Here is a 26,333-nt window from a genome sequence, read left to right on the forward strand (position 1 = left end):
TCCTTAAGACTCCATGATGAAACAAGCTCTCCACCTCCAGATAGAGAAGTAATGGACTCAGAGTGTAGACCCTCCTCCCCCCTCCTTCTTTTTTGGACCTGGCTAATTTGAGAATTTGTTTTACATGACCATATGCCTTTCTAGTGGGCTTTCTTTTTCTTGTCTTCCCAATGAGTGTGGGAGGAGGAGGGGGAGGGAGAAAATTCAGAACTGAAAATAAAGTAAAATTGAGTCAAAAGAAAAAGGAAGAATAGAGGAAGCTTCCTTTGGTTGCTATCCTTGATGTTTCGTCATACAGAGATCTACAGTACTTCATAATTCAGTAATTAGATTAATAGGTGGTAGAATGAGGAAGAGAGCAGCAGATGAGGTGGTTCCATGAGTGATGATCATTCTCTCAGAGGCAAGATCTAGAGAGGGGAACCAGGGATCTGGCTTGTGTCACAGGAGTCACTGGGTTCCTTCTGGTGCAAATGGCCTGTTAGGGTTTTTAGAGTAACATTAATTAATGGCAAAGTAATTAAATCCCTGATTAGCTATGCCCTCCAAACCACAGGGCAGGCTTCGTGGGAATTACTTTGCAGCAGCTAAGTATAATTATTAAGCAATCAGGAGGGATGGATAATGACATCCCAGGCCCAGGGTATTCTAGACCAGCTGGTGCGGGTACCACCCTGGCTGAGTTGTGTATATTCTTGGGAAAATGTGACAGAGTGGGGAGAAGGGGGAAAGTAGAAGGTCCTACAAAACCAATGTCCCAGCTTGATTTTGGTCAGATAAAGAAGTCTAACATCTTGGTAAGTTTATAATCCTTCCCTTCATCCTCTATTTGAATGCCTAAGAAAGAATATGAAAAGCTGATTTTCTATCAGTAGAACTGAGTTGATGTTTTCTCCCAAACTCACAGCAATAAGGGAGTGAGCTCGGATTTTCTCCCTCAAACTGGAGTTCCTGGTAAGGCATTAGATGGATCCAGGCATCTTCAGTGTACATTTGAGGACCTTCTGCCTCCATGTCCCTGTGGGAGTCAGAGACAGGTTGATGATTTCTTATGAGCTGAAAGAATCTACCAGAGGAGAAAGAGCAGTGAATGAGGGAAGGGCTTTTCCCACGAGAGCAGGCATGTGGTAATCTCAGCTTTTCAGTTTTCAAGCTCAGCCATGAATCACCAATTCTATCCTCTCTTCTTTTCCTTCTTCCCTTTTGATTGTCTTGAGAATAACTGGAAAGGATCTCCCTTCTGACCATTTTCTCCTTTCCTCATTTTCATTTTCACAGGGATCTGAGTGAGAATGCCATCCAGGCCATCCCCAGGAAAGCATTCCGTGGAGCCACTGACCTAAAAAACCTGTGAGTTGCAACCTAAATCAGTTTGAAGAGCTGGAAAATGATAGGTCTGGTTTTCTCCTCCTGTGTCTCTTTCCAAAGCCCTCTGGATTCCCAATGACTACCATTCAGACTTCCCGGCTGGGTCATTCTTGAAGAGAATAACCTGGAGTCAAAGTATGCCTTTAGGAAGTGTGCCTGTGCAGTGGGGCTTCCATGGCCAAAAGTTTCTTCTTTTAGAGAAAGAGCCTAGCACACTAATGAGGACCAGTGGGCTTTGAGGAGCATAACTGAACGTCATTGAACGAAAGCCACTGGCAGGCTGGGGTGTTGAATGATAATATCTCTTGGCCTTTTTGCCCTTACTTTTGCCCCCAAAGTCCTCTACACAATTCCATTATTGATTCCTTACCTTTCCGCTCTGTCTGCAACATTCTATCCTATGCTATGTTCTCCCTCCCCTTTCTGTGACCAGATTCCCCTAAAGAGCTATGTTCTGTTCTCCTCTCTAAAACTTTTCTTCCTTTTCTCTACAGGCAGCTGGATAAGAACCAGATAAGCTGCATTGAGGATGGAGCCTTCCGAGCTCTACGTGGCCTAGAGGTGCTGTAAGTATCCGGCAAGGATAAAGGGAAGAAGGAAGACTTCATTTTAACCTTCTCATTAACTGCCTCTGGCAGATTAGACTTATTATTCAGTCTTTTCATAGTTCTTTGTGTTTGAGGACTTTGACCACTATTTTAACGCATTCAGGGTCAGTCAATTTACAGAGACATTTAGCGACTTGTCTGACATTACATGGCAAAGATTCCATTGGTATTATGACTTCCAATTTTCCTCTCTGTTGCTTAAGCCTGTTAATTAAGCAGGCTAACCCTGGAAGAGAACACAGATACTGTTCTTTGTCTATGACATTGCCTCTGCTCCTCCTCCTCACCTCTGCTTCAAAGAATCCTTCAGGACACAGCTCAGGTGCCATCTCGAGATCTACATGAGGCTTTTCCTGAGGGCTCCCCCCACCCTGTTAACATTCTTCCCCTCTTAAAATTTCTTTGTGTTATTTTGTATTTTTGCATTTATTTATCTGTATACATTTTGTGTTCCCAGAGTAGAATGTAAACTCTTTGAGGGCAGGGACTCGATGTCATTTTGTCTTTTGATTCTCAGCACCTGGAATAATTCCTCACACATAGTAGATCGTTTGTATATATATAAATATATATATATATATATATATGTGTGTGTGTGTGTGTGTGTGTGTGTATGTATATGTATATGTATATGTATATGTATATGTATATATACATATATTTGTTGAACTGAATAAAATTGAAATAAAGCCTTCAAAAATCTATCCAGGGATGAATGTCCCTCTAGGAAGATAGACTTATCAGAGCCTTACTTCTTGCCCTCTTCCTCAGGCTATCTCAGTCATAACTTCATATGCAGAGGTGATTTCTTGATTCATGCATCTTTCATCTTTGAGTTCTCACTGAGAGAAAGTTCTTACAGTCTCTCACACAGAGTGTCTCAAAGGTCCGAGAGCAGCCTTAAGCTTTAATAGCTTAAACTAGATAGTAAGGTCACTCTACGTCTCTACCAGCCTAATCCTAGAGCTCACTAGTTCTCCTTTGTTTCATCTTATCTACCCAACCTGGTTTCTTAAGTTCATAGATTTAGAGCCAGAAAGGATGTAACCCAAACTCCTCCTTTTACATGTGGGAGTTCCTCTGTTTGAGGCTGGTGACTAGGGAACTCATCTCATCATTTCCTATCCTGCTGACCTGGATTTCATGATCTCCAGAAACATGTCATTTGCAAGATAAAATCAACTCACAACTGCTCAGCAACCCCTGTCCCTGGGATCTCTCCTTTGCTTTGATTGGAGAGGGTGGAGGTTGGACATCAGAGTTCCTCCCTAATCTTCTGCCTTTTAAGGAGGAAACTTAAGGAATTCACTTGATCATTTCCTATCCTCTTGATGTTTGAATTTCATGATCTCCATTCTGCAAGATGAAATCAACTCTGAAACTCACACCTCCTTAATACCTCCTGCCCCTGGAGTCCCTCCCTCCCTCTGATTGGAGAAGGTGGAAATTGAATATTGGAGACCTCCTCCTTAATCCTCTGCTATTTGAGGAGGGCACTTGGGGAATTTATCTCAGCATTTCCTACCCCCAGTGACCTGGATTTCACGATCTCCAGAAACTCACTATTTTGCAAGATGAAATCAACTCTGAAATGCTTATCTTCTCAGCAATCCCTAGTTCTGGAGTCCCTCCCTCCTTCTGGTTGAGTGGGTAGGGGGGTGGACATCTGTGAGGCATCTCTCAGACCCTCTATTTGAGGATGGCAGCCAAGGAATTCATCTCGTCATTTTACACCCTGCTGACCTCCTGGATTTTTCGATCTCCAGAAACTCATCATTCTATGAGATGGAATCAGCTCTGAAACTCCCACATCCTTAGATCATTTTCCACCCTGACTGGCTTCAGGACTTCACCATATTCCCATGTTGGGTAACCTTCCCCTCGCCCACCCACTTTTCACCTTTTTATGTGTTGTCTTCTCCCATTGGATTGTGAGCTCCTTGAGGGCAGGGACTCTCTTATATCTTTCTATCTCCAGCTACAGCATAGACACAGTGCTTAGCACCTAGTAGGCCTTTAATAAATATTTATTAATATTGACACATGAAGAATCTGAGGCCTCAAGAGGTCAAAGGATTTGCCCATGGTCCTAGCTAGGTCAAAGGTGGAGTTTGAAGCCAATTGTTCCTGACACCAAGCCTGGTGCTCTATCCATTCTACTATACTGTTTCTGTTCTCCCCAGGAGGAATTCTCTAGTCTGCTGAGTCCCTAGGTGGTGCTTATTCTGTGCCTATGCTCACTCCAGATGGATTCCTTCCTCACCACCTAGGTGGTGCTTGTTCTGTGCCTTTGCTCACTCCAGATGTCCTCCTTCTTTTAAGGCCTGGCTCAGGTCCCACTGCCTCCTCCATCCCACCATGGCCTCTTCCTCTTGTGGTGTCCCATGTTGCCATGTGCCTCTTCAGGCCTCGTTGGCTTCTTTCCCGTAGTGAAGAGTTCTAGACTTGGAGCCTGGAAGACTCTGGTTCAAATCTTAACTTTAGTACTAGCTGTGTGATCCTAAGAAAGTCATTTCACTTCTGAGGCTCAGTTTTTTTATCTGTACAATGGAGAAAATAAAACGCAGCATGTACAGGGTTGTTATCAGGGTCAAGGAGAATAATAGATATAAAATGCTTTGAAAAACTCCAAGTGGGATAGGAAGGTCAGTCAATGAACTCCTTTGGCATTTATTGCCCATTGGGAAGGAAATAAACGTGATTAAAGGCCTACTATGTACCAGGAACTTAATAATTATTATAAATATATGATCCTCACAACAACCTTGTGAAGAGATACTATTAATACCCTCACTTAGCAGCTGAGGAAACTGAGCAGACAGAGATTAAGGGACTTACCCAGGGTCACATAGTGTCTGAGGCTGCCTCATTTGGGTTTTTCACATAGGACATGGGACCTACTCCTTGAAGGAGTACCTGATGTTTCCCTCATACTTAAGCTCCTACAATGCCCAGCACAGTGCTGGGCATATAGCAAGCACTAGGTAATTACTGGTGGATTGATCGGATGGATGAATGGACAAAGTACCAGTACTAAGGCTTTCACCTTCATCAGAGCAGATGACTAGATTCCTGCCCATGATTGGTCCTCATCCATCACCATCCATTTGCTATCTGCTGAATGAATGATGTTGGTTTCCTTGTGTCTAGGACCCTGAATAACAACAACATCACCACCATTCCTGTCTCCAGCTTCAACCACATGCCCAAGCTCCGGACTTTGTGAGTATTCCTTGGCAGCAATATAGAGGTATTACAGCCAACCACTGCAAGTGTAGTCAACTTGCGCTCATCTGATACTGAGTAAGATAGCAAGAAAAGCCAATGAAAGCTTCTTGAGGGTAGAGGTCATAGGTCTTACCCATATTTCTTAGATTCCCCTCACCATCTAGCACAGTTCTGGGCTGTGTGTATAAGTTGGTGATTAAATGGTAAAATTGGGGGTGTGGTGGGGGGAACAATGGCTCATCTAAAAATACTTTATAATTGCTTTTTCCTTTGAGAGATCCTAGGTAATGTTAGGCTGCAGATTTTCTTTCCTAGTTATACTTTGTCTCAGATAATTGAAATTGCTCTATATTGACTGAGTGGAACAACTCCTACTTAGTGGCTTGGGGATCCTAGATTTAAAGCTGGAAGGGCCCTGAAAGGTCAGCTAGTCCAGCCAGATGACTTGGGGGAGGGGGATGGTTTCAGGGAGATGAATGGGAGGGTCCCACAAGGATCATAACTTCCCACTTTCCACCTTTGCCTGTAGCCGTTTGCACTCCAATCACCTTTTCTGTGATTGCCACCTGGCTTGGCTCTCTCAATGGCTGAGGCAGCGTCCTACCATTGGGCTCTTCACACAGTGCTCAGGACCTGCCTCCCTGCGAAGCCTCAATGTGGCCGAGGTCCAGAAGAGCGAGTTCAGCTGCTCAGGTGAGGAGGACCTGTACCCTGCCTCCTCTAACTCTCCCCCACCATTCAATTCTTCCTATCACAGGATACGGAGGGAAAAAGAAGCATGTGTTTCTCTAGTCTAATCTCATCTTTCCCATTCTGTGTATTTCTAGAAGCATCATGTAATGACCACCAGTGATATAGATATTACTGTTCTCTTCCTAAATCGATCACTGTATCTATTTTCTGTAGATCACTGTATCTGTTTCTATATCTGCTTGTACCAAAAGTTTCAGTGCAACAAGGAAACAAAAGTTTTGCTTATATGTGTCCTTTCTTCCCTCTGCCCTGCTGGTGGGAGATGGGTATGTCCAGATTTAACTGTACATCTCTTTCCAAAGGAAAGGATTTTAGAGGATCGACCTCGCCCTCTTGGTATTGTGACTTGAGTTTTCCAGTATTAATTGAGTTTGTGATAATAAGTTCTTTGTGAGGTGGCCAAGGCTGCAACTTTTGTATGACTCCTGTTTGCTAGTCTACCGTAGCAACCTAAGAGGTGGTTGGAGAGCCCCAGTCTTAGCAAGGGAGTTAGAGCAATTCTGTTCTGTGATTCTATAAATTAGGTAGTGGCTTTTCATTTATAGTGTTGAAGAACCTCCTCCCTTATACCACAACATGGCTCACATTCTCCCACTGATTCCATGTCACCTTATGAACAATGCACGCTGACACCATCAATACTAGCTTCTCATCTCACATAGGCTAAGGTGTTTTTAATCAGAGCAGCTGAGATCTCACTTTGAAGGGCTGAGAGAATTGTTGCTTCTCTGAGTACCCTGGAGACCCATAGCTTCATTCGCGCTGGCAAAGCAATGGCGTGAATTGGAAAGAGGCTCCGATTTGGAATCAGTTGTGTTTGAGTCTTGGCTCTGCCATTTCCTTGGTATATGACCTTATGTGGGTTACTTAGCTTTCTGGACATTTAGCCAGAGGAAGAGGATCACAGAGCCCTGGAGGGAGGCAGAGAGCTAGGTCTGAGCCCCCATCTTTTCCTTTGGACAGCTCCTCTCTCCGCTCCAGTCCTCAGTTTTCCATCTGTCAGCTTGGGAGGTATGACTACATGATCCAGAATGGGATCATGGATTTGGGGTTTCGGGATTCAGGATCTGAGGATTAGAGGACTTGAGTTCAGATTTCATCTTTGCTTCCTATTGCTCAACAAGCAAGTTATTTTGACTTCTCTGAGAGTGGTTTCCTCATCTTTAAAATGAGATTGTTGGATGATGTGACTCCCACGATCCCTTCATGCTTTTAGTCTGTGGTTTTCTGATCCCTGCCAGCTTCCATGTCTCTTCCAGCTCTGAGTTCTGCTAATCTCACATAGAAAAGGAGACATATTTGTATTACCTATCTCACAGGCTGCTATGAGAATCAAATGAGATAATGTGTGTCAAGCACTTTGTGAATTGTAAAGCCTAAGCTAACACCAGCTGTTTAGTTTTATTTATTATCACCTCTCCTTAATTTAGAATTTCTCAGATGCATACAAATTCTGCACCACCCACTAACACCTCCTATCTTTTTCCCCCATTCATAGTTACTTATGTTGCTTCAGGAGGATCCCAAACAAGGATAGAAAGGAAGGGAACAAGAACCTACTATGTGCCAGGCTTGCTAAGTGCTTTTATAAATATTATCTCATTTGATCCCCACAATCCTGGATGGTAGGTGCAATTATTATCCCCTTTTTATAGCTGAGGAAACTGAGGCAGACAGGGTTTAAGTGGCTTGCTCAGGGTTATATAGCTAGGAAGTGTCTGAGGCTGGATTTGAACTCGGCAATGGTAACTTATTCTAAATCAGTGGTAACTTGTTAGCATGGGCTTCTGTTGCCCATTTCTTGCTCCATATTGCATAGGGGAAGTGATGTTTTAATAGTAAATCAAATAATCTAGCACTTGTGCATGGAGTGCTTCCTACCTCTAAGGGGTCACATACCTTTTGTCCCTCAGCCACTGTTTTTGCTGCCCTCTGTAGGCCAAGGGGAGGCCACCCGGGCCCCTGTCTGTACCCTGTCCTCAGGCTCCTGCCCACCCATGTGTGCCTGCAGCAACGGGATTGTGGATTGTCGCGGCAAAGGACTCACCGCTATCCCAGCCAACCTGCCTGAGACCATGACAGAGATGTGAGTACTGGGGGAAGGATTGTTGGGGAGGGGGTGAGCTATGGCCAGGCTTGACCCAGGTCCCCTCTCTTCAGATCATCTGGGACAGCAATCCCCTAGAATGAAGAAGCTTTTTCAGATGGACCTGCCTCCTCTGCTCAGGGAAATTGGGGAAAACTGCAGCACTGGGGTCCTTTCCCAGACTGGATATTGGGGTTGAAGGAGGGCCTGGATCCTTTGAGAGGCTCTAAGAAAGTATCTTATGATTTGGTTTTTTTCCTCTGGCAGTTCTGAGCACCTAGCAAAGAATCAGGACTGTTGGGTTCCATTTCTAGTATGTTAATAGGAAATCTGTAAATGAGGAGGGCACTGTTTACCTCTAGGAAATGAATACATCCAGATGGAAATAAAATGGAAGCTTTGAGACATCCTTAGAAAGGACAATTTACTAAATTGGCATAGTAGATAAGAGGGCAGTCTAATGTCAGGATGCCCTGGCACAAGTCCTGGCAGTGTGACCTTGGGTAAATCACTTAACCTCTCAATGTTCCAGGCAATTCTGTAAGACTCTAAGTCACAGAACACATGCTGATCTGCATCGGTATGGGGATTTTTCTGAATTTCCTTGATAGTTCTCTATATTTAAAAAAAAATCATAGACCTGAACACACACAGAGAACCAACCTTATGGGTGGTTGTGAGGTCCAAATGGGATAAAGGATATAAAAAGCTTTGCAAACTTTAAAGGGCCAAATAAATGTCAGTTGTTATTAGTTCCTGCTAGGATAATAGCCTTTCTTAGCAGCCCTGAGAAGACCGAGCTCGTGGTAGAGGCTCAGAACACGTCTGCCCCCAAATGGTTTCCAAATGGGAGCTTAGAGTGGGGTTGTCCTGTGCTGCCAGTTCAAACTGGAGTAATAAATGTTTAATCATAAAAACACTGAATTTCCAGGCTGGTAGGGATCTCTGGGGATTGTTCAGTCCCACCCCTCATTTCACAGAGGAGGGAACTGAAGCCCAGAGAAGGGAGTGATTGTAAGGTCACCTAACTAATTAATGGCTAAGTGGGAGCTTAGAACTTGGATCTGCCCCCTGGCCAGGGGATCTTTCCACTACATTACTTGGTCTCCCAAACAATGGTGGCTCCCTCTGATACCATTTCCCATCCTTAACACTGCTGGCTCTAGGCTATGGAGCTGTTGCTGATGTAAGAAAGGATGAGAGAGGCAACCTGGCCTGGTGGCCAGAGAGCTGGCATCTTTGGAGTCAGGAAGACCTGGGGTCAGTCTTGTCTCTGCCATGTACTGGCTGCCATTTTGGCCTATTAGGGTCCTAGGCAGCTCTCTAAGATTTGAACTTTCAGGTGTGGATCTGAAGTAGTAGAGGGAGTTTCTCACTGGGAGCTTCCATCGCTGAAAAAGTCACAGGCCCTGCCCCCCAAAATGAAAGGAGATTAGAGTTTAATTAGGGAAAATTGTAGTTTGCACAATTTGTTACCTCCTTTAACCCAGCAGATAAACAAGTAGATGGAGGGGAGGATGCAGAGCAAGGGGTCTTGGGAAGTATCAGAGAGAAATGTCAGGGGGTATGCTCAGCTTGAGCCTTGATACCCCATATGGAGCTTTCATTGTGCAGAGCACCGAAGACCAACCCCAGAAAAGACCTGTCATCAGTAGTGTCTGGGCTACCCTCCTCCTTCAGGCAGGACCTACCCGGCCGTCTCTTGGAGTCTACTAGAACCAGTCCATTCTGTCCTTTCTAGGAGGGTATTTAGGCTGACCTGCTGTAAGCTCACCCTTCAGAATTCCTATCCCTAGCTTGGGAGGAGGAAACAGCAGAGGTGAAAGGGGTTGTGGATAGAGCTCTGAACTCCCAATCAGGAAGAAATGGGGTTAAATCCTACCTCAGATATTTAATAGTGGTGTCACTGTGCAGGCCTCAGTTTCCTCAACTGTAAAAAGAAGGCTTCTCAGGCCTCTTCTAACTCTAGATGTAGGATCCTCTGATCCTGTGAAGTCAGGAACTGCCTCCTGACTGGGTTTCTGGACCCCCACTTGCATTCGTTGGCAATAGAGGAGTCGACAGCTTAGGGCTGAAAGGTGGTGGACAGGAAAGGGAATGTTATTACATTTTCTCATCCAGAAACTTTTCAGCTCAACCAGAAATGCCTTCTGGCCCCAGCAAGGGTTTTCCTTTTGATAACATATGCAACTTTAATTAGTTGTAAGTTGAAGCAATATCAGCCCTGCTCCCCGCTGCTTCCCCAGAGGGTTAGGATGGGGACTTTGGCCTTTGGGCCAGCAATACACTGCAAGTCATCAGCCTCATCCTTTTGGATGAGAACGGCTTGTCATGCTGGGTGGATTCCCCAGGTGGGTAGCGATGATGCCAGGCTGCTGGAAGAAGCTGCCTTCTGGCAGGGAATTAATTGGTAGCTGATGCTCTCATAGGTACTCAGCTCAAGGGTTTCCTGTAGACTCTGGAATCAGTCCTTAATTTTCCTATTTGTTTTTCTCTCTGCAGCCGTCTGGAGCTCAATGGCATCAAATCGATACCCCCTGGAGCCTTCTCTCCCTATAGAAAGCTGAGGAGGATGTAAGTGCATTCAGTCAACTAATGTACTTCTGGACCTGCCTCTCACTCAGACTGTCACTTCTGTATTTACCTGGGGAGGTAGGAGGGACGGACAGGAAGGGCTGCAGAATCTGGAAGTGAGCACAGAGCCATGCATCTGGCTTTATAATGTCTGCTTCTCAGATACTCCCATCCCTGCCTTCATTGAACTGGTTTGGAACTGAGTCTCACTGACTCTCAATGGACAGATACTTCCCTCTGGTCCCAAAAAGTGTCAGCTCAGGACTTAGGGCTAAAGAAAACAAATAGAATATTGAGATAAAGATGGGCAAAGAACGAGGACTGCTGTAGTGAGAACCAGTGTGGTGTAAACGAAAATGGACTTGGCTTGGAATCAGAAGACTTGGCTCAGGTCCCAGTTCAGATGCTCACTATAGGACTATAGGGAAGTTGCTTAACCTCCCTGTGACTCAGTTTCCACATCTGAAAAATGAGGGAGTTCAGTTAAATAACTTATAAGAGCCCTTTCAGTTCTAGCAGTCCATGAGATTTCTGGATTCTCTTGCTTATTATATAATTCTTGGCAAGCCAGTGCTTTAAACTTAAGGAAGAAGCGTGGCGTAGTGGAAAGAGCACTCTATCTAGTGTCAGGACCTGGGTTCAGATCCCGTCTCTGCCATTTACTGCCTATGTGACACTCAATCTCTCTAGACAGCAATGTCCTCCTCCGTAAAAGGAGGTGGTTGGACGGGACGATCTGCAAGATTCTCACTCCACGATTCTGTGACTCTTACCTCATTTTCCTCATCAACATAAGAAGGAAGACCACACCTGCCTCATTTTATATCCAATAAACTATTTATGAGATGAAAGACAAACCAAACCTAAAGTACTTTTACTTTCTTAAAAGGGAGTATCTAGGAAGTGGAAAATGTGGTTGTGATCGATGAAGTTGATGAATTCTCTCCCTTCCGTTTGGTTTCTAGAGACCTGAGCAACAACCAGATCTCTGAGATCGCCCCTGATGCATTCCAGGGTCTTCGTTCCTTGAACTCTCTGTGAGTAATAGATGGGGTCCGAGGCTCTTGGTACTGCACCCAGCACCAATTGGGGTTCCTGAATGGGACCAGCCCCTGGTGCCTCACCTAGAACCCAGGTCACAGGTGAAGTAGGGGTTGGAGATGAAAGCAGGGCTAGGTTTGCCAGGGACAGAGTAGGAGAAAGTGCCTCCAGGCCTGATGAGAATGAGGCTCTGAGCCCATTGGCACCAATGGACCCAGCCAGGGGGTACTGGTAAATATTTAAGAGCCAGATCTCTGAGAACTGTGACACACTTTTAAGTTTAATTTGCATCATTAATATTTCCTTCATTACTGCCTTAAGTCTGGGGATCAGTAAACCAGCATTTCAACTCCTGATTTGTAGTGTTTGCTGATTTTTGAGGTGTAAATGCTTATGCTGAAGATTTACAGTCGGCTCTCCCAACGTGATATGGAGTTTCTGCAGCATTTCTCTAGACCCAGCCCAGTTCCCCATGTAGCTCACTGGAGGACTGAGTCCATCAGGAGAGTGTTGGGAGTGTGATGAAGAAGGAGGAGCATTAAGAATGCTGCTTCCAGGGCTTTGGAATAGTGTGAATTTGCCTGACCTACATTGCAGAGGTTTTTACCTTAATCTACATAGATTGTCATTGGGAGCTATCCAGGGTTATCTATCTATCTATCCAGCTAGCCACAGTTTTTAGTGAGAATAGAGCTTAAGCTAAAGCATGATATATGACTCTTCCTTACTCCTTTTCAGAACCTGCCTCTAATTCCATAGGACTAAGTAGGGAGAGCCAGGTGGGGGAGAGTCTACATCCAACTTACTATTTTTGCTTTTTCTCCCCAGTGTTCTTTATGGAAACAAGATCACAGACCTGCCCAGGGGAGTTTTTGGAGGTCTCTACACCCTGCAATTGCTGTAAGGACCATCAACTTATGAACACTCCTTTGGATCTGTCCCAGAGGGAAGGGGAGTGAGCCTATTTGGGGGCATGGCAGACCTTTCAGAAAATGTTCCCAGGACTAACTTCATGCTCCTAAGCATTTTCAGTCACAATGAGAAAGAAGTTTCATTTTTATGTCTTGTCACATTTAAGTTAGGAGAGGCTTTATCATACCATATCGTCAACCCAAAAGGATGACAAGACCATGGAGTCCCATAGACAGTTCAGTGCTCTACGTAGAAGGAGATGGAGGTAGGATATCACCGGGAACAGGTGAAAAACAGACTCAGAGCTAACCAATGGATGCCAGGGCAATGAAGACTGTGAAATCAGGCTTTTTTATATAGCTCTGACACATGCATATCTTATAATGTTACCTTGGAGCTTATGACTTAGATAAATTCTGGTGACTGTGTGGGGATGCAGTCATGGATGCTCCCCAGGGCTCAGGCAGGTCCTTGACCCAGCTTCCTTACCTCAACTGTTCAAGTTGTCCAGATAGAACTTTGGGAATGTGGGGAAGTCCCATCAAGTGCTTGAGTATAGCAATTTTCAGTGTTTTCCAATCCATCCATCTATTTTTTCATTTATTAAATGTCTACTGTGTGACAGGTTCTATGCTAGGAACTAGCATAGGGAGACAGAGACAAAAAAGAAACAACCCCATCTTAAAGAAGCATGCATCCCCTTGGGGAGAGGAAAAGGGGATGAAAGAAGAACTATGGACACAAACAAATAAATACAAAACAATTTCTGGAAGGCGGAGGACACGCTAGCAACTGATAGGATCAGGATAAGTTTTGGTGAACCAATACATTGTGGTCATGTATCTTGCAAATTACATTATGATTTAAGCTCCAATGTATGATTATAGGATACTTCACAATTGAGAGGCAGACACGTTCTTCAGTGGCTAATCAGTGCATAGGAGATAATAAGTTTGTGATACCCTGTTTGTAGGCAATGAAAATCCAGACTATTCCAAGTTGTACACCCAATCAAGTACATTGTAGCCTTTATTTCTTGCCTTCCTTGCTACTTCTCTTCTTCATTCTGTAGCCTTCTCAATGCCAACAAGATCACCTGCATCCGAGCTGATGCCTTCCAAGATCTCCAGAACCTATCCCTGCTCTCACTATATGACAACAAGATCCAGAGCCTGGCCAAGGGGACCTTCACCTCTCTCCGAGCCATCCAGACCCTGTAAGTGGCCCCTACTTTCCCCATTGGGTGCCAAACCAGAAAAGTGCATGGAGACGGGAGGAATTAGGGGTGGCTTCTTGGTTTCAGGCTCAGTTTCTATCCCTTGTGGCTTCCTGGTTGCAGGATCAATTTCTGCCTTTTCATGAGGGAATGGCCCACCTGTCTGATTGGTTTGTTATTGATGGTGTATAGTTGGAGAAGAATTAAGTAAGAGTTTGCCCAGTGCCTGCCATTCTGTGCCTCCATTTCTAGTTCCTGTGATACTATTTAGTGTTGGGGCAATGCATAGATTTTATGGGGCTTGCTTAATTGGGAAATGTGATAGACAGTTCAGCAAATTTTCTTTAGACACCTACTATGCACAGGAAATTCTGCTAGTTGATGGGAATGCAAAGATGACAAATGATGTAGTCCTTGTCTTTCTGGGGCTGTGTTTCCGTCATTCATCTTTTCTTTGTCGAGTCAGACCTGCACAAGATGCTGTGACTGACAGTCTTGGAGTAAAGGCTGAATGATGACTTACTGGGGATGCCGTAGAGGGGTTTCTTACTGAGATATAGGTTAGACTAGTTGACCGCTGGAGTTCCATGAAGCTCTGAAATTCTGTGATTCTGTGAAACAGATCCACTTAAAGCGGAGATTTTTTTCTGAGGTTCATAGACACCTGCGTCCATAGATAGATTTTAGGGGGTCTGTAATCTTAGATGGGAAAAAATTCGAGATTTATTTTCCTTCACCATATGTTGGCACTGGGTAGGGAGGTCCTGGAACCTCTCCCTTTCCAGAGGTTTAAAGCACATCTCTCTCACGCAAACACAACCAGGCAAGAAAGAGTAAACCCTTGACTGGACAGTACCCCTGCTTCTGTTATATGAGACAGCTCTTTGGGAGGGATAGGGAGGAGATGAGATATACTGAGAGAAATTCACGCAATGCAATAACAACAAAAGATAACAATACATTTTTTAAACAAATGAACTCTTGGTTCTGGCTTAGCAGCCAACAAATGGCTGCTTGTACATGCTCAGGTTCCCATGGGGGTTGTGTTAAGTAGAGCACACTTCATATGCTCATAAGGAGTCACTCCCCCACATATTAGTCAAATGCTTTCAGGATATCAACAAATGGTAAATAAACTCAGTGATACTTCACATTCACTATACTAGTCAGTAAATTGTGTGACTAATGAAAATGTAGTTGATTGTAGAAAACTTTCTGTGAAATCCTGCTTCTTTTCTTATATTTTCATCAAGGATATATCCTTGATATGTGCCTAGTTGCTTTCATAAAAATTTTTATAAGGATAAAAAAGTTGGCATGTGGGCTGATGTCTTCTTTGTCATTTTTTGGGTGATGATACTGTCTGTGATCTTTTCCATCTTTTGAAATATTTTGAAAATCAGTCTCTGAGTGCTTTTAAAATTGTCACCTCCAGTACAGATTTCTTCTGTATGTGTTTGATGTGGTCCAGCTGCTCTTCCCAACTTCATCTTTTAAAATGCCGTTTTCATGTCAAATTTCATCTTTCATGTAGCACAGTAGGTACTTGGCTATTCAGAGTCCAAATAAGGTGATTCTCCCATTATCAGTGATGACGATTGGTCCCAACAGAAATTCTGATGCACTTGTTCGATTTCTTATAAATTTTTGGTCCTACTTCCAGTTTCATCTAGATGCTTTTGTTTGTTTGTTTGTTTGGCTGGTTGTTATCCTTTGTTCTCAAAGAAGACCAAATTGACATCACTAAGTTGGGGTCAAGGTACAGTGTGTCCAACTGTGGCTGATCAGACCAGGATGAGCTTGGTCAGGCAAAAATAGTTCAGATGAACATTTGGAGTGGAGATGTCTCGAAATCTGTGCATCTCATGTTTCTTTTGAGCTGTTGCAGTTCTGCTTTACTCATAGAGCACAGCACCTTCTTTGATGCACACCATGCTGGGTGGTCCCGTGCTAGTTTCTCCCATGTCTCACAATTGAAGATTATGCTTTTAGGATGATTCTGACTTTGTTCACATGCTAAGTTTTATTATTTTTAAAAGGCTTCACTTATTTATTCATTTTCTACTTAAAATTTAATGAGTTAATTGAAGTTTTTCAGTTCCAAATTCTCTCCCTACCTCTAGGTCCTCCCCCACCTATTGAGAAGGCAAACAATACAATTCCCATTATACATTGGAGGTCATACAAAACGTATTTCCCTATCAGCCATGTTTCATGTTAAGCTTTATGCAAACTCATTTTCCCTGCTGTTGCTTGTGGCTGTTTTATGAGCTGATACTGCTTGTGATCTACAATCCTTTTCTGAAACATTTTACAAAGGAACTTGTGTTCCAAGCCCATGTCACCTTCGGCTGCCATGTCTTTCTATGTGGCGAGAGGATCAAGGCTTTCCGACTGAGACAGTTTCTGGGCTCATTTGGCCTTATCTTTGTGCCAGCTGTCTTACATTGGTCACACTTGTCTAAGAAATGATCATAATCAGAGTCAACGTCTTTACTTTTTATCCATTTCACAGAAGAAAACACTTTGCAAATGTTAAAGCATTACACAAATATATGTTATTCTTATTTCCCATTGTTTTTGTCAATAGCTTGTTTAAACAGGTTGGATTGGAGGCTGTCCCCTCTGCCTGGAATGCACTTCCTCCCCACCTTTGCGCCATAGAATCCTTTAAAGCTCAGCTCAAATGTTCCCTTCTACAGGAGGCCTTTCTTGATTCCCTGAGCCACTAGTACCCTCCCCTCAAAATTATCTTGTTGTTACGTATTCATTTTACGTAACATATATACTTATGTATGTACATGCTGTCTTCTCCGATTATAGGTTTTCTTGAGGACAGGTATTGTTTAATTTTTTTGTTTTTGTATCCCTAGCACATAAAAGGCACTTAATAAATACTTGTTAATAATCGATTGGAGGTATTACAATTGCATGTAGTTTCTTTTTTCTTTTTAATTTTTGTTCTTCCAGTTTGGTGTTGATTTTGTCCTTTCCACTAACCAGTTAATGGTCTAACACAGACAGATGATTCATTTCCTATCAACTAAGGTCTAACTAATTTCTTGCTATGTTTGTCATGTCCTTCATACTCTCTTCTTAAAGTAAGTATTCATTATATACAGGTATGAGATTTCTGAGTAATCTGCAAGCCTTTGCCCACTTTTGTTTATTATTTTTCATCATCTTGCCTGGTCCCCATTTTCACAAGGAGGTCACTGAGTATCAAGACATATGTTGACTTGGTTTGGAGGATTTTTCAGGTGTTTTATGGAATTTTTCAACTTATTCTTTGCAATAAATGTTAGTTCATAAGCTACAGTTCTCTTCATGGTAATCTGTTTGTTTGCTTATGTTCATGGTTAGCGTTGCTAACCATGAGAAGAACCTTAAGCTACCTTTCCATTCTGCTGTAACTTCCTTATGGTATTTAGTTTAATTGATGCCAAGAATGTCAGTAGGGATATGGTTCAGTTGTTGGTCACTGGACAAAGACTTCACATTTAGAGTCTCAGCAGTTTAATTTTTGAAGATGCCTTAAAAACTGTTCTGTGTCCATCTGCCTCTTTTTGCTGCTTGGCCATGGTCGCTGCAGAAGCAGGGGTGCATTGTGCCTTTTATCTTTGTTTCATGGCTCATCGTGGCAAAAGAATTGATTACTTAGTGGCCAGTTTGCTGGTGATTTGCTTCTCGATACCTAGCTGTGCTAGTCCTCAGTCCCCAAATACAAGCTTTCACCAGGATCACACCTAGAGCCTTTTTATCTTGGAACAGAACTTTTGTGGAAGAATCTCTCTAGCTGTCACTTATATCTAATGACTGTTTTATTAATTTAATTAATTAATTAATTTTAATTTTTATTCATTACTGAATATGTGAAGTAGATGCAGATTAGAACTAGATTTAAAGAAATACAAACACCCAAATGCACCTTCTTTATTAGCTCTCTTTAAGAACCCTTGGTTATTTTAAATCTGTTGGATTCTCAGGACCAAGAAAATTCAACTCAAATGGACTTTCCCTTAGCTTAAAGACACTCAGTTAACTTTGTTCTGTTGATGGCCTGAAGTTCTCTTTTAAGGTAACCTTAATGGCCCCAGTGAAACATTCCTATCTAGGACAGCTTTCTGCCCATACAGGCAAAACCTGAGGTTGGCTTTCCATTAACTCTAATCAGCTCTTTCCTGCCTTTCCCTTCCATAATGAGGAATGGAAAAGAATATTCCAAGGATCCAGAATTTTATCAGTATGGACACTCCCCCTACTGATTAATATTCCAACACCTCAGTAACTTAGTGTTTGGCCTTCAAGAATTGCTATAGCCAAAAAAAATCATCAAAGTTATCTATTTGCTGCCAAGTGAGTCTGAATTTAGCTCGGCTAGTCCTTGATCAATAGACATACATGGTCTGTCATTAGGCCTCTGGGTAGGACCTGTCAGAACTAACTCTCTGCAGATATAACTTTGGAGAAGCCAAAATCACTTCATATCCAGGAAGAAGCATGAGAATCAGACAAGGTTTTCAAAGCAAGAGAAGAAATGTTGTCTCCACATAATCTTTTCTTGTACTGAACTTTCTGCCCTTTGAAGCTAAGTCTTGCATGAAATGGTTATTTGCATGCAGTATTTAAGGTTATCCATTAACCGTTCTTTTTAATTACAGTAGTAGAAATTTTACAGCCTGCTTTTGCCACAGATCCCAGAAACTTAAAGTGAACATACTTCCCTTTGACCCCAGAACATTTTAAAATACAGAGTACAACAGTTTTCAGCAGAAATATGCAATGATTTCTCCTAAGGCAGACCCAAATTGGTGGAAGTAGGCTATGCAGGGGTGGGTGCATTTAAGCATAAGCAGGTGTATCATAATGGAGGCTAGGGAGAGTTCACTTAGCAGCCCCTACAATCTGATGGATTTTCAAATAGATATAAAATCTTCCTTGGAGAGAGTCAGCAAACACATCTTCTTGCCAAAGGTCAGCAGCTGAAAATGGATTAAAAAAAAACAAACACAACTTATACTGGATTAAAAAGAAGCAATGTAGAATAAGGAAAGGAATACCAGATTGGAAGTCCAAGGACCTGGGTGCAAACCCAGGTTGGGTAGACCTAATTAACTCCAAGACGAATCAGTCTTTATCAGTCAAATCTTTGTTCAGGAACTCAATTTCCTCATTTGTAAAATTCACATGTTGAATGAGAGGTGCTGTGGTACAGTAGAAGAGTGTTAGATTTGCTGTTGGAGGGCTGGGTTCAAATCCAGCTCTGAGCATCCTAACTGTGTGCACATTAACAAGTAACTCAGCCCCTCTGGGTCTGTTTCCCTAGATGTCACATAAGGGGGTTGACTAGAAGACCTTTCAGGCCCCCTCCGGTTCTAAATTTGCAAACTCTTGAATGATTGATGACTGATTGGTTCTAGTTCTAAGTCTATGATAAAGAGAGGATCTGAGTAACACAGACAGTATTAAAAGACCTTCACCTAAATCTGGGGTGCTTGAGACTTGGCTTTCAGCCTTAGTGGTATAAGACCTGATAAACTTGATGAGAGGACCTGGGACGTTGGACAGGCAGCACGGAATGGGGGCAAAAGCCCTGGTCTTTGAGTATGAAGCCCTGGGTCAATCAGTCAGTCAGTCAACAAGCATTTATTAAAGTATTCACTAGATGCCAAGCACAGGGAATACAACATATAAAGGAAAGCTAACAAAAAGTGGGGAGAGAAGGTGCCTCTGCATGATGTCCAGAGGAGCTCAGCCAGCCGGGGAATGAAGAAATGGCTGACCTGGTCACCCCTGTTAAGTGGAATTCTGGGAGGAGCCCCCCAATCAGAGGGCAGGACCCCAGGGGAAGCTGGTGCTTCTGAGGTCTAAGTCCCAGGTCTGAAGGGATCTTCCAGCATTGGTAAGTTTCTGGGGCATGATGGAAAAGTCCAGAGGAGTGCACCCTGATGGGTCAGGCCTAACTGCGATTAGGAGCTATGTGATCATGGGTGAGTCATTTAACCTCTTTAAAGCTGAATTTCTTCATCCATAAAATGGAGATGATAATACTTAAACTGCCTACCTCACAGGGCTGTTGTGAGGACAGTGCTTTTGCAAACCTTTAATTGCAAAGTAAATTTGAGTCACTGTATTATTAGTTTGTATACTAGGCAGTAGGGGGGAAAAAGTGCTGCTTTGAATTTTCATTCAGGAGCAATTAGCACTGGAGCAAGTTAATAGGTGACATTAGAGATTATTCTTCAGATCCGATCAGTTAATAAAGCAGGGAACTCTTGCGGCTATCATGGGGTTAATTCCCAGAAGGATCAGTTAGATTTACACAGAGGACAGCTGTGTGCTCCCTAATCACTGACCACAAATTCTTAGTCTCGGGGAGCTGTTTTAGAAATACGTTCTACTGGCCACTCGAGAGCCAAGTGAAAGGCCAGGTGAAAGGCAAACCCATTTCCACTACTGGGAAACATAAAGAATAAGGATTTCCTGTTGAGCATCTGTAGCATCTGCCTCGTAGACAAGAGGATGACAGAAAGTGATACTGTATATGTCTGTCCTGTGCTTTGGGTATAGCCCTGCCTGAGGCTGGGAAGATGGACAAGATGACCTTTTAAAAGCTGGCAATTCTGTGAAAATCATCTCTAGGTCAGAGATTCCCATTAGGGCCATCACAATAGTTTGGTTGATTGTAGGGCTGAAGCCTCTGTTCCTTTGGGCTCCTCCTCGAAGATCCCAGGGACTCAAGTGGTAGAGAAGCAATTGCCTGGAATTTTAAATGTACAGAAACCAGGGAGAAGGGAGTGTGTTGCCAGAGGCTGACCAAGCATACCATTCCTTAGCTCCTTCCTCTCCAACCCTTCACCTCCCAGCATTCCTTGGGGTGCAGCTACAAGTCCTGAGGTTGAAGGCACCTCTAGGTGGTTGAACCTACACTCTTCTTCCTATGGAACCCAATCCAGTGGCCCCTTTCCTTCTGATCGTTACCCCGAACCTGTATCATCTCACCCTTTCCAGTCAGCATCCTCCTCACATTTCCCCATCACTCCTTATAACATGCCCCTACCCTTCCTTTCCAGTTCACATCCCACCCCCTTCCACATTAGCTCTCACCACTCCTCTCCTTCCCCTGGGTCTTGACCCACATCCCCACATCCCTCTCTGTCAGCTCTTCATCTCTTCCCACCACTCCCCATAATACCCCCAACCCTGCCTTGTCAGCCCTCTTGACCACTCACTACCCTTTCACTCCCATCAGTTCCCCTGCCCTGTACCTATGGTTGAACAATGTCCTCCTGCCAGCACCACCCCCTGCCCAGGTTTTTGCCTCTCTTCCAATCCCTTCCCTCACCTTCACGGTTAACTGGGCTTTAAGGGGTGAGTGGGGGAAAAATTTGGAGCAGGGGGCTAGCCTAGATGGAGGCTTTTTTTCTTTATTCTCTTTTTTTCTTTATTCTTTATTTGTTTTCACTTTGGAAAGACACCTGGCTCAAAATCCGTTCATCTGTGACTGTAACCTGAAGTGGCTGGCGGACTTCTTACGCACTAACCCAATCGAGACTAGTGGGGCCCGCTGTGCCAGCCCCCGCCGTCTGGCCAACAAGCGCATTGGCCAGATAAAAAGCAAGAAATTCCGGTGCTCGGGTAACGGTCTTTCTGTCTCCTTCTTTCTCCGGGAAGTTTTAGGGCTCTAGAGTTAATAGAAACAAGCCCTGTGCTCTCGTCACCAGACTGCCCATCAGAGTTCTTCGAATGACTTTTTGATCTCCTGGGAGACCTGAGAACTGGGAACCCATTGACAGTGAGATCAGAAGTTCCTCTAATCCTAAAAAAAAAAAAAAAAAAAGTTCCTCTAATCCTTCAACTGGTTGGAATGCTTTCTGTAACTTAAACCAATATATGTATAGTGTGGATTTGGGGCAGTAGGACTCAGTTTTGGGACTGAGAATCACAACACTTGAAATCTATTCCTGGTTCTCATGTGGGAAGCGCCAACAACCAAACAGAGTAGGGACCTGGGTTCTGGTGCTGGCCCTCCTGACACCTAACTGCATGACATTGGGCAGGTCTTGGGTTCTCTGGGCCTGTTTTGTCATCTGTAAAATGGGAGACTTGGATTGGCTGGCCTCCAAAATCCCTTTCGGATCTAAGATACTTCATTACTATGTCATATTCCCACCTGTACAGTGAGAATAGTTCCTGACCTTTCCTTTGCCTGAATGCAGGATATAAATACAATGCTACCTTTCAGCATTAGTCACAGAACGTCGGGGCTGCACCTTAGAGATCCTGTCCGATGCCCTCATTTTCAGAGGATCTCGAACTGAAGGGAACCTTCGAAGGCCATCTGGTCCAACTCCCCCATTTTACAGATGAGAACTGAGGCCTAAAGAGATTCAGCATCTTGCTCAATGTCACACAGATAATAGGTGGCAAATGTGGGTTTTTGCCTTTGGAAATCAGAGCTTTTCTATAATTTATAGAGAAGCATTCTCTGTAACTACCTTAGAGATATCTACTGGACTCTTGGGCCATGACTTTAGACCTTCAAATTCTGTCCCTGGGTTATCTATATGAGTTGTTAGATTGGTGCAGGTACAGGTTCACAGTCTGTTCTCTAGACAATCAGCCAGTCCTTTGTTTTGTTGTGTTTTTTTCTCTACAGCAAAAGAACAGTACTTCCTTCCAGGTAAGGGACCTCTGAGGAGTGTGGACAAGAAAAGAGATTCCTGTGTGTGCCCTGGGAGGGTCTGTGTGGTGGAGGGCTTGGGCAAGGGTCGTGATGTCTCTGCATGCCTAAGTGGGGACAGGTTAGATTTAGGCTCTTTTATGAACACAGTAGTCCTGTACCGAGCACCCCTTCCTGATTTCTCATGACTCTTTCCTCGAGCCAGGCACAGAGGATTACCAGTTGAACAGTGAGTGCAACAGTGATGCCGTGTGTCCTCACAAATGCCGCTGTGAATCCAACGTGGTAGAATGTTCCAACCTGAAACTTACCAAGATCCCAGAGAGGATACCACAGTCCACCGCAGAGCTGTGAGGGCACCTCCTCTGCCACCTTGACCTGAGTCTCCTCCTTCCCTCTCCCTTTCGCCTCTCTCCTTCCCCTTTCCCTCTGCCTCTCCCCCTCCCCTTTCTGCTCTCCCCTTTTGTTCTTTCTGGGGTTGCCTCCCAGCTTTATTTCTCTACAGCTGTCATAGAGAGAGTTTCCTAGTTCTGTTCAATCTTAGTGACTGCTGTTAATGGGCAAAGCAGTTAATTACCCCCTTCACAATGGCTGCTATATCATAGGTATTATGACTATTAGGGTAACCTCCTCCTATCCTGGGACCTCTCCTTCCAAGGGCTTCTAAAACCAGTAGGACAATTGAAAGGTTGAACTGGCAGATGACCATCCACCATAAACATTGAGGGGATGCTGGGTTCTACTCTTCCATGAGATGTCTGGACAGTTATGCTCCTTTGCTGCCAACTAGCTGACCAACTTTGGACAGCGTTCTATATTTATACCCTAGTTTCTCATTCTACAATTAACGTATAATTATGCCTCCCTCCTACCTAAGCAATACTGTAAGGGTAAATACATATTCATATATGCCAATTACCCCATTTTTCTTGGAGGTAGTGTGAGATACGTGTCTGCTTGCTCTTTTGAGCCTGAAGACTGAACTTAGACAAATGAGAAACAGTGATTAGAAAATTAAAATTCTGTCTATAGTTCTGTTCTCAAAGATATTCGTTTGTTGCCTTAAGTAGGAGCTTCTGATTTGCCAAGAGTGTGCTTGGGGAAATCCAAACATATTATGGATTTTGCTATAGTAAATTGAAACCTCAGTTTAAACCAAATTAACAAATATTTGCCTACTATAACAAATATTCGTTAAACACTGAGCTAAAAAAAGATTTTAGTTGAAAATAGTAAAAACATGACCTAAGTGAATGGATTTGCTAATATCTCCTTTTTCAGGATACTCTTTAGAACTATTAGCCAAAGTTAGACCTTAATCTATTCATATGTGTATTTATCAGTATATACAAAAATCAATACATATGTAATTTATTTGTATTGAAAGGTATTTTTAATATTTTCACTGTTTTAGGTCTAGGTCTATCATATTCTAACAGGCTCAGACAGTCTGACTTAATGAGTGGACTCTCTTTGAAGTGGTGACATATCTTTCTGGAATTCCCCACAGATGCCCCTATAATGCTGTCATCTGATAGGTCCTTCATTTGGAAGTGACTGTAACTTCTCCCATTCAGTTCCTCTTTTCCTTGCCTACCACAGACGGCTGAACAACAATGAGATTTCAATCTTAGAAGCCACTGGGATTTTTAAAAAACTTCCACATCTGAAGAAAATGTGAGTACAACTTGATTCAACAGATATTCTACAAAGCCCTAGAACGTGCGGAGCTCTGTGCTTGGTGAGACAAGAATGAATAAGACGCAGAGTCTGCCCTCAAGGGGTTTATAGTCTAGTAGGAAAATACATTATATATACACAAAAAATTATAACCTTGATGAATGCATAAGGGAAGGAGAAGATCATCTTCCTCTTATGGGGATCAGGGAAGGTATCCTAGATGAGGTGGCGTTTGACTTGGAGTTTGGGGTTGAAGAGAAATTCCAGGCATCAGGAATAGCATGGTGACAGGAGAATTTTCTGTTAGAGAGTAGATGCTAACCAGGAGATCAGTTAGATGAAAGTTTTGGTTAGATGGGAGTTTCTCTGGGGTCCAGGAACAAAATCTGAGACATCTGAAGGAGAAAGGAAGGAAAAGAATAGCCTTCGTGAATATACAATCTTGGATTCAAAGCCCTCATGTGGTTCCCATTTCTCTTCCTCTCCTGCTGATCCAGTAACCTCAGCAACAACAAGGTGGCAGAGATAGAAGATGGTGCCTTTGAGGGGGCAGCGTCAGTGAGCGAGTTGCACCTGACTGTCAACCAGTTGGAATCCATCCGGAGTGGCATGTTCCGGGGTCTGGATGGCCTGAGAACCCTGTAAGTGCCTGGCAGGAGGCAGCGAGCGAGAGAAGGATTGATGGATCTGGATGCATAAAATAATAGATCTGTGCATTTAGACAATGCGCATTAAAATGAAAAGGGAACAGGAGTGAGGAAGACCAGGTGATTTGTAGGAAGATGGGATTGCCAGCAGATAATGGGATTCTCATCAATGTTGCCTTGTTACTACCTGCCTACCTATCTATACACACACATACATATATACCTATGTATACACACACATACATACGTACATATGTATACACGCACATACATACGTACATACATATATAGATATATTTATCACTACCTACGTTATAACAGGCTGTTGGTCACAAAGTCACTGTTGTCACAAGCTGAGGACTTGGAGGGTCTTTCTTGTGTCCGTGAGTAATCTAAGTCATCCTCATGTCCTAAGAGTAAGTAAGCAGGACACCAACACACTGAAGGACCAACCTGCTTGAGTACAGAAAAACCATTGTAGATAGTTAAGATATATATAGATACATGTGTGTACAGAATACATATATATATATGCCTAAGGACGTGTAGGTCACACATATAATACACAGATATGTATTTGGTCTGGACCTGGATTTCACTGGTGTAGGGAATTCCCAGTAGGAAAACTCCCTCTAATACTGTAAATCAGCACTTCCTCTGTAATCTATAGTGTTAGAAAATTGCCAGGGGCACTGAGAGGTTAAGGGAAGATAGGAGAGGGAGTAATATCATGTGTGTATGTATGTATATGTGTGTGTGTATGCAACATGGATGTGTAAGTATAGAGAAGTTGTTTTGTTTGATTGTGGTAGTAAGCAGGAGAGATGGCATGGGGGGATAAAGGTAGCTGGGTCCCTCTTCCTTCCTTCCTTCCTTCCTCCCTTTCTTGAAATTGGGGTTAAGTAACTTGTCCAGGGTCACACAGCTAGTAAGTGGCTGAGGTCAGACTCCAGGGCCAGAGCTCTATCTACTGTTCCACCCACTCCTCTGTTTATTTCAAAGGAACTTTGATTTTTAAAAAGCAACAGAGTTCCAGAGCTGGATTCTAGACCTTCCTTTGCCTCTTGCTGGATCTGTGACTTTGACCAAGTTACTTCTCTCAGGACTGTAGCTTTCTCCTCTGTTAAATGAGAAGTTTGCACTAAATCATAACTTGTTAACCTGGGTCTGTGGAAAGATTTCAGGAGGGGGCCATAAACTTAGATGACTATAGCTGAAACCAAGAATTGCCTTCAATTATGAATGTAGACAACATGCTGCAGATCTTATGCTTAACAGAAGTGACATTAGGTCTTGTCACCAACAGAAATCACAGATGTTTGCCTATCACATTACTCTTGCCTACATTATCTCAAAGTATCATTTACACTCATTACGACTTCAAAATGACTATAGCTATTAGACCCATTGCTAGATCACGTGTGATTACAGTCTCCTTATCTACAAACTGCTTTTTGGTATGATCGGTTTCTTTTGTAATTCTCTGTATTTCATTTATTTTTAATGTATTTTATTTATGTATTTATCTTATATATTT

At 43.2% G+C, this 26,333-nt stretch overlaps 1 protein-coding gene across 1 annotated transcript in view; it reads left to right on the forward strand.

Annotated features, from left to right (window-relative positions):
- The window catches only part of SLIT1 (slit guidance ligand 1), a 234,277-nt gene that overhangs the window by 167,042 nt on the left and 40,902 nt on the right, over positions 1-26,333 (forward strand). Inside the window, exons 5-18 of the mRNA XM_036736533.1 lie at positions 1,279-1,350; positions 1,863-1,934; positions 5,127-5,198; positions 5,734-5,897; positions 7,896-8,043; positions 10,546-10,617; positions 11,583-11,654; positions 12,487-12,558; positions 13,643-13,786; positions 21,261-21,424; positions 22,446-22,469; positions 22,675-22,819; positions 24,072-24,146; positions 24,647-24,790. Of these exons, the coding sequence (XP_036592428.1) occupies positions 1,279-1,350; positions 1,863-1,934; positions 5,127-5,198; positions 5,734-5,897; positions 7,896-8,043; positions 10,546-10,617; positions 11,583-11,654; positions 12,487-12,558; positions 13,643-13,786; positions 21,261-21,424; positions 22,446-22,469; positions 22,675-22,819; positions 24,072-24,146; positions 24,647-24,790 (1,440 nt within the window). The remainder of the gene's footprint in view (positions 1-1,278; positions 1,351-1,862; positions 1,935-5,126; positions 5,199-5,733; positions 5,898-7,895; positions 8,044-10,545; positions 10,618-11,582; positions 11,655-12,486; positions 12,559-13,642; positions 13,787-21,260; positions 21,425-22,445; positions 22,470-22,674; positions 22,820-24,071; positions 24,147-24,646; positions 24,791-26,333) is intronic.

The sequence above is a fragment of the Trichosurus vulpecula genome, chromosome 8, assembly GCF_011100635.1.
Source record: "Trichosurus vulpecula isolate mTriVul1 chromosome 8, mTriVul1.pri, whole genome shotgun sequence".
Classification (NCBI taxonomy): Eukaryota; Metazoa; Chordata; class Mammalia; order Diprotodontia; family Phalangeridae; genus Trichosurus; species Trichosurus vulpecula.